The sequence below is a fragment of the Apteryx mantelli genome, chromosome 2 (genome assembly GCF_036417845.1).
Source record: "Apteryx mantelli isolate bAptMan1 chromosome 2, bAptMan1.hap1, whole genome shotgun sequence".
NCBI lineage: Eukaryota > Metazoa > Chordata > Aves > Apterygiformes > Apterygidae > Apteryx > Apteryx mantelli.
In genome coordinates, this window is record NC_089979.1 from 67,098,358 (window position 1) to 67,111,650 (window position 13,293).

Here is a 13,293-nt window from a genome sequence, read left to right on the forward strand (position 1 = left end):
TCTCCAAGGCATTCCTTGCATCACTGAATATAATATGGACAGAACAGCTGGAGAAGGCTTGAGTGACTTATTTGGAAAACGATCTCCTGAGGAATGATGCAATCCCAAGCTTTCAGACAGCATGGCAGCTCAGGATTTTGTTTCTCAAGAAACTGATCAAGTATGTGGGACGGGTGAAGAAGAGGAAGGAAGCCTTACAAATGCATTTCTGTTCAGCTATGAAACAGACTGCTACTCCAAAATGTTTTCACTGATTGAGTTCTAACAAATTGTGGCATGCAGGTCTGTCTGTGGGATATAAGCAGCTTCACATGAATGAACTCAGGACAAATCAGACTTCAGGTTGCATGTGCAAGAGCTGTTGCTATTGTGCAATGAAGGAGCACTTGTCCAAGATTAAAGGGATTCAACCGAACGAAACTTGGTTAGGGCTGGCCTGACCACGCCCCAATCTTCTCATGCACCCATCTTCTTTTCTCTTTCTCTCTAGAAAATCTTCCCAAAGGTAGCTCCAAACACCAGTATATTCATTTCAATGGTCTAGCATAAGTTTTGGTTAAACACTTCAATGCTTTGGGTTGAAAAGAGTCAGTGAATGAGTGTAGCACCTTTGCAAGGTGCTAAACATAGTTAGACATGAGCTCCATTCATTGTTTTATTCTCCCTTCCTTATTGCTGGTACCCAGTCTACTGAAACACCCTCAAGTGTAAATGTCTAAAGGCATTTATGAAAATTACAAGAGAAATAGCCACGCTTAGAGTTAGTGCTACTTTGTAGAACCATGACCGCTCCTCACTTATAGTCAGAGGGGAGGAAAAATGCACTCTTCCACAAACTATTGCATAAGGGTCTCTGCTGGCTCCAGCAGACACAGTTGCCTAAACTCATTTTCAGGGTTATGGTACAAACTTATATATAGGAAAACAGAGATTCTGAGGACCAGTTAACAGTGTGGCAAGTGACAGATAAAAGAATTGGCAAGTGGTACAGACAAAAGAATTGGCAAATCTTATATTAACCACAAAATAGCTGATCAACATCTGTAACAGGAAAGCATTTGACGAATGTGTCGATTTATCTGTTGGCTTAAACAGTTACTTCAAGACAATTTATTACAAGGTATCTGGCTTTTACATCACAGCTTAAACTTGGGCATCTTCTGAACTGCATCTTCTTCACAGTGGTAAATATCACAGAAAGAAGAATCAGTACCGTGCCCCTACCAGCATGCAGTAAATTAACTACACCTATCCATTAACAAAGTGGATAATCCCTAACAAGTCAAATGGCAGATCCCAGATCTATATATCACAGTTGCTGGTCAGATTTCTAAGAGTGTTTTAAAGGTTGAAAAGAAAGCATGCAAAAACAGATAGGAAGAACCATCCTGAGGTTTCTTTCCTTTGGCAATCCAAATGCAACTAAGATTCACCTGAATTTCTTTTCTTAATAGGTTCTCTAGCTTCTGTATTGTCACCTCTAACAGTCTGACCAGAATGTTAATTTTAACCCCACTGGGCTAACAAGCTGGATGTTAGTTCCTTAGAAATACATAGCCTAAGACAATTAGCTAGAACAGGACAGGAAGGGAAGATATGATTTCTATAGAATTAACTTAGTAGTAGTGGGTTCTGTGGAAGATGCCATTTCTGGGGAAGTTAATGGCCCAAGATAAAATTCTCACAGCCCAGGGAAAACAAAAAACAAAAACCTTACTGAAATCCTAGGAAATACCTCAGTTATCAAAAGCAACTGCTTCATTCATACACTAGGGAGGGGCAGAAAACAAGAGTAGAGGCAAGCTTTCAAGCCACTTTAACAAACACCTACAGTTTAACATGGGAAACCCTGTTGTATTTCACTACAACACATTCCCCTGAGGAAAGAAGTTCCACTAAACAAGCTTACTGCAAGTGCATGTGTATTACACACATAAGAAACCAAAAGTTCCTCTCAGAAAAAAGTTAGCTGAAGTGAATTAAGAACTCACAGTCCCAAATTCAGTGAGTAACAGACTTCAGCCAACCCTTTCAAGTTGCCAGCAGTTGCAAAGTAGCAACAGAGCTTTGGAAACTTCTCCTGACAAACCTGGTGTTGGGTCAGACAGATAAGACTCCAATGTGCATCCCATCAGTTATGCCTGTTGGCCATTGCTAACAAAACACAAGGACCTAGAACAAAAGATGATGCTATTCTTTTTTTCCCCCTAACACCACCAGAATGTCTCTTTGAAAGAAGAAGATAGGCACATAAAGATGTTGCTCAGGAATAGATTTCCCTTTCCTGTTCCCCAATTATCCCTCTCTCCTAAGAGGGCACATAGTACTATAAAACACTGTTAGATAAGATTTTATCAAGTCCTCACAGACTGAATAAAAACAGCTTCCTCTGGCTTCCAGAAGATCATATGTGAAAAGCAAGCAACATCACTACTTGCAGACATCATGATTTGATTTTACTTGAAGTTCTGGATTGTATAAAGCAAAAAGAAAAACCAGTTACTCATCAAGTTTTATTTTAAGTGATCAAGTGTATCGGTATTAGAAGTAATGACGTTTGTTTGCAACCATCTGATACCAAAGTAAGTATTGTGGATGTCTGCAGCATAACAGAAACAATACTCATGCAAATTTTTATCTTCTTACTGAAGCTTTAAGAGCTTTGGTACAGTGCCAGACAGTTCAAGTACTGGAGGTGGCTTTTCAATACAATTCCGTGATATGTAACAGTGAGGGAGGGGCTGAATTGTACATTAACATTCATCATGTTGATTAACATTCATCAGAAATGTTTTCCTTTCTATTTCCGTTCCTGAATTGATCCAGATCTCTACTAACATAGGAGACAGATTTGCAAAACATTTTCATAAATACTTCATAAATCTCAGAATACCAGAAAACAATTAAAATGGCTCCATGTGAATATTTCCCTCTAATCTCAGATTTTTTCCTTCACAAAAGGATTGAAAAACTCCTCCACTCTTTAAGTACTGAGGCCACAAATGCAGTTTGTTGCCTATGCTTCTGGTCTCCCATAAAGCAGCACACACAATTGTCACAAAATCAGAAGGTCTGAGAAGTCATAGTCACTGAAATCCTACTCTAAAAGGAGAGTAACTTTGATAATACTGATGATCCCTTACCCATTGGTTTTAAGAAACATGGATCCCTTGAATTATTTACTGACCAGTTTCCTCTGTTGGTATTTCACACTCCTGTCGTGAGGAAGGAGGGGGAAGAAGGTACAAGTAAAATGGTCTGCCTTTTTATGACAGACCTGTCTTGAAAATTAGGGTTTTCAGGAGGGGAGGGGAAGTGTTTTTTGTTGTTTTTTTTTTAATCATGACAGAAATGCATCAGAATGAAAAGGCAAATCAACACACATCAAATGCCCCACTGGAATCTTTCTAGGGTATGAGAAACAAATGCTCTAAAAATATTCACCGAAAACATCAGCCGGAATATTACTATGATGCGAGAGAAAAGCAGTGCTCTGTTTCCTTCCGTACATACCAGGCCTCTTTCAAGTACTTCTGTTTCTCTACAAAACTTGTAGCAGGATGTGGCTGAAACCCCCCTCATCTCTCCCCAACATAAACAGTGGGCTTTAGAAGAAAGAGTTGGTCGCTATCCAAGTTCTCTTACAAAATGTGTTTTGATTACTCTTTGGAATTGAGATTTCCCATGTACCTTCAGTTCAATGGTTCAAAGTATTAAAACCAAGGACATGTCAATTGGTATTTCAGGGCAGTTATTCACCCAATGAACATTAACAGAAATGAGAAAGAGGGAGGTTGGGACACGGTAGTTTCAACAGATATACCTTCAAAGCAAGAGTCACTGTAGTGCAGACAAACTCCCTGCCATACCCACCTAATAGTGAACAGCACTGGGGTTTTCAAAGGAAGGGGCAAATAACCCAGAGCAGATAGTTGTAGGACTAGTTTGCACACTGGGAGTCTACCTTGAAGGCTCACAGTGAAGAATTTATCCTAACCTTTGAAGCACAAGACTTCATATCTCTTTCAATACTTTCTTCTTTTTAATGGCTGAAGATAGTGCTAACAAAAAAGAACAGCCAAGCAGAAAGAGATTCACAAAAACAATGGATGGAATAAGCTGGGAATAATTAGGAACAGACACACTGAGGAATCCCTAAAGTTTAAGGCTACATATGCAGAAGAGTGTTCACACACTGACCCTCCCACAAACCCGTACACACAAAAAGGAGGATCAGAACCAAAGCAGCTGCAAGAAAACCTTGCTGTGTTTTCTTAATAGATTAAAAACACATTAGTGCAATACTTAGGAGAGATCAGAAACAGATCCTTTAGCTCATTATAGAACAGGCATCACAGTACTGAGGGACTTCTAGGTTTTTGCTTTTTGTTATTAAAGAAAACTTACAAGTTCTGCGAGGGCGAGTCAGCAGCAGGAATGCACAGATACTTCACTCCCTGTGTAAAGAAGCAAAAAAGAATGAAAAGAAAACATCAAGACAAATATATTTGTCAGCTACTAGTGCATGAGTTCTGCTCTAGACTGGTGCAGTTTTACTGACTTTGAGAAATGGTGTACCATTATTCAGACAAGTGGAGATCATCTCTATGCAGCCATATTTTAAAACATTGTTTTTGCATCTCCTTTGTTCTAAAACACCATCATATAGCTTAGTCATGCTTGTCCCAAAGTCCAGAAACAAGCTTTTTAAAATAGAAGCGTCTTTACTAAAAGGCTAACCTCTTATTCAAAATCTAATTCTTTTTACATTTCTAGTACAACTAAGTTGCATCTTCTCCTGTCTTTTGCTTTCTCAGAACAGATGCTACAGTTGAAAATTGTGAAAAGTGATTTCTTTTAATTCCATGCAATCATTTTTCCTTGCCTAGTTTACAAACCAAACAAAATGAAAAGCAACAGGAGTTTGTCTTTTTGGGGAGAGGTGGGTTGGGGGAAGGTCTTCGAGAAGGACAACTGTAAAACTCAGGCTTTTCTTGCACAGTCAGCCTCACTTTCTTAGTCAGCTATCATAATGAGTTACATGATCAATTAGGGAAGTCAGATAACCATTTCTGATATATTAAAAGTGTTACAGGGTGTATTTAAAACAACACTATAATCATACACTACTGCTTTGCATTGTCAACTCTCATTTTAATTTTTTTTTTCTTCTTCTTCAAAGCTTGTCTTGCACCTATGACTGTTAAGAAAAATTGCTTCTGAAAAGCATATTCAACTGACTTCTCAAATGGGACTTCCAAGAATATAGGTGGTAGCTCAGACGCACAAGAACTAAATCACTGGAAGTCTTTCCACTTATTTCAGATACTGAATTATGAATTTTTCAGATGTATTTATTAAGATAAGGATTCACAGCAGAAAACGCACCGCATAAAGCACCTTAGTTTATCTCTCTGTAACAATGCAAGTCCCCTTCATAAGCATGCATGTTCAAACACTGACACACATGGCGAATCATACATCCTGCCTACAAGCTCTTCTTCAAGCAATATGTTTGCCAACAAGCTGAAACATAACATGCCTCTACCAGGCATTTCATTTGCCATTTGGTGGGGAGGGTGAAAAACTCACTGGTCAACTATGATGGCTACCTGAGGCAGCATCTTCTCAAATACTACCTTTGCTTCATTGTGTCAGAATCTGCTTTACTCTCCCCCTATACACGCTTCACTACTTCATTTGCCATACTACAAGGAGTAATAACTCCTTTCATAAAAGGTCCTGTCCCCTGGCACCATGATACACCATCCTCCTAACCCTCTGTAAGATGCATGAACTTCATCACTGTGCCTGAAGGGATGTGGTGATCTCTCGCCCCCACCTCTTCACCACCACTTAATGCACCAACCATTTTCTCCGCCTGCCAGAATGAGAGCCTGCCCTGTCCCCTTCATGCTTTGCCAGACCTCCTCACTTTGACAGGCCATCCCTAGTGTGCCACAATCACAGCAGAGACATTTGCTGTCTACAGCTATCTGGTTCGGGGAATTCACAGCCAGAGCATGGAAGGCTTTGCAGACAGGCACTGGGTGGGGAGACAGGAATGTGGCAGTGACTGACAAGGGAGGAGGCACCACTGGGCTGATGCCAAACCAGCACACTGAAACCGTGGGGCAAAGGCAGCTGAGAGGAAAGAGAATAGGAAGTCAGCCAGCTAGCAAACTGAAGCAGCTTGCTGCCAGAGGGAACCACATTAACAGGCGACAGTACCTCCTGCCTTACACCTGGATAAAGGAGGCCTGCTGTGGCACACCAGGATGGCTCCACAGCACATAGTGTAGACACATTTGTTTAGAAACAGGATGTAGCAGTAGTCTATAAACTGATAGACTCCTGAGCCAATGATGATAATTATGTTATGATAGCTAATTACAATAATTATCTTCTTGCATGATGCATCTGAGAGGTTTACTTTGACACTAGTATCACTTCAAGTGAGTCACTCCAGTAGAATTGGGGCCTGTGACCTGAAAGCAAATTTACATGCTCTTCTTTCCCCCACACCTCTGGACAACTCCATGACATTAGTTCTGCATCACCAAGAGAAAATATAGGTAGCAGACAGGTTAACCCCAGCATGTACTACAGGACAAAATGTTCACTCCTGCAATCTATACTAATTCAAGTTGTTCCACAGATTTCAGAAGCTATGGCACGTGTTGAGTGCTCTTCACAGACCAAGTGCAGAGGGGCTTTCAGATCATGTTCACTTTAAAAGCAGAAGTAGCACCAGCACAAGTTTAAGACCCACAATGTTCTTTTTTTTGTCATGGTTGGCTAGTTCCCACTACCACAAAGCAAGCATGAAACTAGCATACGAGAGACCGCATATGGTATTGAATGGCTCATCCAGACCCTGATCCTGGAGGTCTTCAGCACCTACAACTTCCAGCAAAGCCCATAGCATGCCTTTAATTACCGTGTTCACAAATGCTCAGCATCAGTCTGTTAGCCCAATTAATACAGATTCTCAAACAGGAGATGGTTAAAGTTACTGGAATTTGGTACTTTGACCAATGTATGTCACTTGTACGGTGTTTTTGGAAGGCTGTGGTGATGGACTCCTCCCTGTGAGGAAATAATCACACACTCAACTCAGAAATAGTTAGAGGTGGGATCTCAAAAGTACTGTGCAATGACCTAACCCTGCTCCCACAAAAATCAACAGTGAAACTCTCAGTGACTTTGACCACAGTTTGGCCAGACTTCATAACTCCTGAGGATCCCACCCTATCAAGTTTTGCTTCTCTTGGTTTAAAAAAAAAAAAAAAAAATCAAATCAAATCTCATTCATTGTAACTGGATAACTGAAATATAGTAACTGGACAGGATTGTATGGGACACGTATTTTGAAATGAGATCCTAGGGATATATTCTGTGTAGAGATTCATATTTTGCTTGCTGGAATTAGCTTTTCCTCATATATGCTGGATACTTTTTCTTTCTTTCTTTTAAGATATCGGCAATAGGAAGCTACTTAATTACTGAACCCTGCTGTCTGTGACCATTTTTGTAAAACCTACTCAAGATCATAATGTTCTTTGTATACTTGTGCCCCAAGACACTGTTGTCCTTCCTGTACACATACCCTGCAGATAACATCTAAGAATTGTCCCAAAGGGACCTCTCATCAGAGCAGAACCGTTTATGTCAACGGAAGAAGTAAATACTGCCAGTTCTGCAACATTTTAAATGGGCTACTAGCATGCAAGAATGATACAGGCATCACTATTTTCGTATCTAGCAGAGTTTGCTTACCATTCTAAAATGGCACAGCATGAGATATATGCAGGCAACAACCACTGAAACACAGTGACCAAGACAGAATAAGCCAAAACAAGAGAATGTTAAAAAGTCGAGTAGATCAGCTCCCAGTGAAATTTTCAACAGGTTCTGAATTGGTACCTAATCTGTACTTTGAATCAAGAAGCTTTACTGTTTGCAAACAGAATGCCCAAGGCTGAACTAAAATGCCATGCTAATTAATATGGGAAGACAAAATATAAAATTTATGTCAATTGTATGGGTGTCTTGTTTTGTTTGAAGAAAAAAAAAAAAAGAAGGAACACAGTTTTGCCCCCTAGGAACGACATAATTCCCTAAAAACTATTCAGGGGGGAGGAGGAGGGGACAAAACAAAACATGTATTATACCACTTCAACTTATACACTCCCAGTTCAAATCATAGCTCCTAGGTCAACGAGAGATGGTGAACACAGCTTGCATCATCTCTCAGTTCACTGCTACTCTCCAATTGTTACTTTTAAATCATGGCTCACATTCCTTTCTGCAGTCACCTTTACCTACAAACATCTACCCTCCAGGCATACACTTTCTAAACTTGTTCCTTATTACTCACATAATGATCCTAACTGATGCCCTAATTAATTACAAGTAATCCTGTTTGTTTTGGTGCATTTAAAGCATTAAAACTACAAAATCAATATAATAAAACATCATTTACTTTTCAGTTTTCTGTTTCAGCAGAGTAACCACCAAAACTAGATTTCTGTCTCTCTTAGGCCCTGAAACTCCATGCTACAGTTAAACCGATACAGTGAGAGCTAACAAAACTAGGGCAAGTATTCTGATTTCAAGATTGTCAAAGTTGAAACAAGCGAGAGTTAAGTAAAATTTCTAAAATTCACTGTTATTTGAGAAACAATGACTACACACTTGCACAATTTCATCACAGATTCTAGAACCAAGCCAGTCCTGCTACAATGAAAGTTGAGGTACTGAAAAGAAAAAGTTTAGGTGCACATACATATATGCAGATGTTTTATGCTAAAGCTTTAAAGCTATTAACAGAATTGGAAGCATTTTCAAGTTTCTAATTATTTCAGATACCTATCTATTAGGATTGGAAACTGAACAGTTATTTCATATTTGGAAAAGTCATTAAGATTATAAAACAACACCTTTCTCATTTCATTAGTTTCAAAAAAGGATCATATCTTTGTTATTATATTCAGTAATTCACATGAAGAACTCAAAAAGTAACAATCCAGTCCAAATGGTCCATTTCTATTCTACTCACCTATAGCTTACAAAAACAAAAAACAAAACAAAAAACCTCCAGCTACATTTTTAACTAAACTTGTAAAAATTGGCATTTAGGTTTTCATAGTAGAACATGTAGAATTTTGTAGTAGCAAAATGACACATCTACACGAACTACATGTCAGATAATGGGTCAATGACTGAGAATGGGATCTCTAAAGAGCACACAGAAATTTGATCTCACAATACCAAGAATAATTTCAACTTCAAACAGGATGAAGTTCAAAGAATAGTGCTGTGAAAGAAATGCAGCATCTATATGGACATACTGCTCCTTTATTATGATCAAAGACATTCTGAAGTCATTAAGAATGATGATCAATTTGACTGCACCCTAAATCATACTAACATTCAGTTTATGTTATATAAAAAACACTGAACAGTTTTCTTTTAAAGTTTGAGTACTCTAGCAAAACTATGTGCATGAGAATATGAGGAGGGACTATAAACCCTACTCATTATTTCATATTTAGTGGGGTTTTAAAGTAGTATTTTTACAGATGTACTTCAGAATTTTGTCCCCTTCACCACTGTATATTTATCATTTCTGTTGCTCTAATTAGCACAGGAAACCTTATCTAGAGGTTAGGATGTTGGGGCGGGGAGAGAACCTCAAATTACAAAATTTCTACTCTCCTGGGGGATTAAAAAAAAAAAAAATCAAAATACTTTAAAAAGAGCGGGATTATATTTTTGGCATTAAACCTCTCTATTTAAATATATGTAAAGATACCATCAACGACTTCCAAGAATTTTTTTTTTTTTAGACCTAAAACCCTAAACTTAAATTTGTGAACCCAGATGCAAATAGAAAACCTCCAGCACCTGGCAAGTTCTTTCAGGTTAGTCAAAAACCATGCCTTAATTTGAGTCGTCACATCAACAGATGAGGACAGGAGGACTTATTTTTGTTTAGGGGCATTTCAGCAAAAAAGCTAAAGTGGGAAACAGCCAGCACAAAGCTTCCTCAAGCCAAACCAACAAGAGTTTACCAAGAGTTCTGTCCAGTAATGCACCAAACTGAACTTGCTAAACTGAAAACCATTCAACCGTTTGTTTGTCCTTTCAGTTACTTTCTGTAGCAATCACCATTGGTGTTGATTTTATTAATGACTCATAGAAAATACATTTGTGTTTCAGCAAAAAAACACAACTGCTAATGGACTTTAGTGAACAACACTCAGGTTTGGTTTTGAAAAAATATTATAATGAATGAAATTGAAATTGCATGAAGAATATGAACCATTGAAAGTGGGAAGCTCCTATAATAAAATTCATAAATTTAGTTTGTGTTATCTGTTATCTTGAATAATACAATAGCTTTTACAAGACATGTTATTTGCAAAGTTTGTTCATGGTATTCTTCAGAAGTAGTCTCAATGACAATTTTGAAAAGTCCATGTCATCAAGGCTGGAAAGTGCTAAACGCAAACAAATAGTGTCCTATTAAAGCCCTGTACCTCTTCTTCTCCATCTTTCTTCCAAATCCCCCTTTCTAAAATTGTAACATGAGGGAACTGATTAGAAGTTAAGGCTTTTTACTTACACAAAGAGCTGCATATACCACTTTTAATTCTAACCTTGAATTCTAATTCTAACTTGGCTCATCTAAGGGAATGGAAGGTGGGAGAAAACATTAATAAGTTTACCATAAAATGGGTTTTATCTCCTTCAGGACATACTAAGAACATTCACAGGGTTACATACTGCAACTAAGAGGAAGGACTTTGTTAATCTGCCTTGACTAGATGGTGTATCCAGGCCTCCAGGCATGTCAGGGTGAATTTATCTAACATCTGAGCAGTACCTATCACACTTGGTCACTAACTCTAAAAAGGATCTCTGAGTACTACAATAAACTAATATATCCAAGCTGCCTCTCTTTCAGGGAATACTGGCACACAATCATCACACCTCTGCCATATGTTCACATTACAGACATAAATTAATATCCCACATCATCTCCTATGCACAGGATGGGTCAGAGGGTTTGTCCTGTTCTGGTCAATGCAGTAGTCACCCAATGAATAACACCAGACCAGGCTTTTGCTGGTCTAAAAATCCCTCATACAAGCAACTCGCCATTGAAAGCTTCAAGTCGTCCTTGTCCTCTCTTCCCAGCCATCCCCCGCTGAAGGAATGTGCTTCCCTCAAAACAGCTAGCGTTAGCTGAGCAAACTGAACAACAAACTGAGTGTACCACCACAGCAGCTTCTGCCAAGAATAACTCGTAGTGAAGGCCCAGTCTGACACAGTTTAAAAGCTGCTTTGTGGAAGTCTCTTGGAGGCTTCTTAGTGGGCCACCAAAGTCACTTCTGAAAAATTAGTCAGAGCTCCCAACTTCACCAGCAGAGCCAAAGCCAGACAGGACATTACTACATAGAATCCTCTGGCACTTCTATACCTGAAAGAAAAATGGTAGCTGTTTTGCTCAGCATGGTCTTCTGAAACATCTCATGAGGGAAAACCCTTACCATGAAAAAGCAGTGAAACATACAAGAAAGTTAAGCTTTTGATTAAAAGGGGCATTTGTACGTGTCCTCTTGATGGTAGCCGAATGGCTGAAAATTGACAGTTTCTGATACTGGTGATATAAGAATGTAGTGCAAGTCTGCCTTGACTGAATTAACAGTTTGCAGAGCTAATCTTTATATGATAGTATTGACCTTGTGATGTGATATTTGCATCTCTGATTTTGAATGCTGCCTTGCCATTTTGGTCCTTAATAGTTCCCATAAGTATCTGGCCTAGATACAAAAGCCAGCAGAACCTGTGCAGAGAATATGCTGCTCAGACATACCCAAAAGTGATGACTTTTCTCATCATGTCATCAAGATACAATTTGTTTATATGAATGTCCTCCTATAGCTCAAGGCTTCTGTATGCTATCCAGCACAGAAACAGTTTTAACAGACTGGATGGAGGTTCTCACTTACTGAGCAGCATCTGTCCACAATTAGTGTACACTCACAAAAAAAAAAAAAAAAAAAAAAGTTTAATTGGTTTCCTAGTATTTCCCTATTTAGTTATGTCTGGTCAAGCAGTGGTATGCTTTTGAGTCCAGGCAAACGCTTTCTGAGTTGGTTTCTGTGTGGGGATATTCCTTTGGATTTCAGAACCAAAGATGCATGCACTAAGAAAGCCTTCAGCACTTCCAGTTATATCAGTTACGGGGGACAGGAATTTTTTCTTTCATTTGAGCACAGGGTCCCCCCCCCCTCCCCACCACCATCACCAAAAAAAGAATGGAACCCATCCAGACTGTGCGGCCACGATAGAGAAAGAAGCTACCACAAACTGGTGACGGAGAGATAGAATTAGAGGACTGAAAAGTTTCCCCTTCAAAGTTTCAGTAAAAGCCCTTCAACAGTAAACCTCATCATGTTCTTAAGTGTTAACAGCAGATATACAGTAGTTTCTAAATTAAAAAAAAAAAAAACAGTAGCAAAAATACCATCCAAAAACTGTGTTGAGGAAGATTACTTGCATTGTGCCAGAGCAGCCAGTTCAGTTCCTCTATCCCCTTTTACCCACTTTTGCATGCAAGGCTTTCATGTCCAGCTAATACTGAACTTAGATTTGCAATATCCAGCCATGCTTAAAAAGTGAGAATTCAGATCTTTATGGAGGCTGATATGAATGCATTATCTATAGCAGGTCTGCAGGCTATGACCATTTGATTTGGAAACATTTCTTGACTTTTGATAGATGTTCAGCCACTTAGCTCTCCGGTTTCCTCCAAAGGTCTGGATTTACAAACCAGTCATGATTTTTTTTTTTTAATTCACAGACTTGATTCAACACTTTCTCTGTTGATTTCCCCAGCTGTAATTGTCTCATCCTTAATACTCCCTAAAATAGATATATCACAGCATTCAGCAGACAAAACTGATACAGAGAAGTTATACAGCTTCTCTGTAACGTCCTTGTTTTTCTACTTCTATTCCTCACACTTACTTACTGATTCTGTTCCAACTGCAGCATCTTTTTGTTGGTTGTATTCTTTTCTATTAATTCATTTGGCTTTTTATTGGAGGAATATGAAAGACTGTTCTAAAAGATTCAACAGAAAGATTTTTAACTTTGTTCTTCCCTTTCCTGTGAGGTCAGTTTCTTAGAGACTGAGTATTTGAAACCATACTTCTGTTCTGATTAAAATTTTAAAATGTGCAAGAAAAATCTAATTTGGGATCCAACTTCTTTATAAGA

General features: G+C 38.7%; 1 protein-coding gene across 1 annotated transcript in view; it reads right to left on the reverse strand.

Moving 5' to 3' along the window:
- The window catches only part of DUSP22 (dual specificity phosphatase 22), a 43,667-nt gene that overhangs the window by 10,033 nt on the left and 20,341 nt on the right, over positions 1-13,293 (reverse strand). Inside the window, exon 4 of the mRNA XM_013942063.2 lies at positions 4,408-4,457. Within this exon, the coding sequence (XP_013797517.1) occupies positions 4,408-4,457 (50 nt within the window). The remainder of the gene's footprint in view (positions 1-4,407; positions 4,458-13,293) is intronic.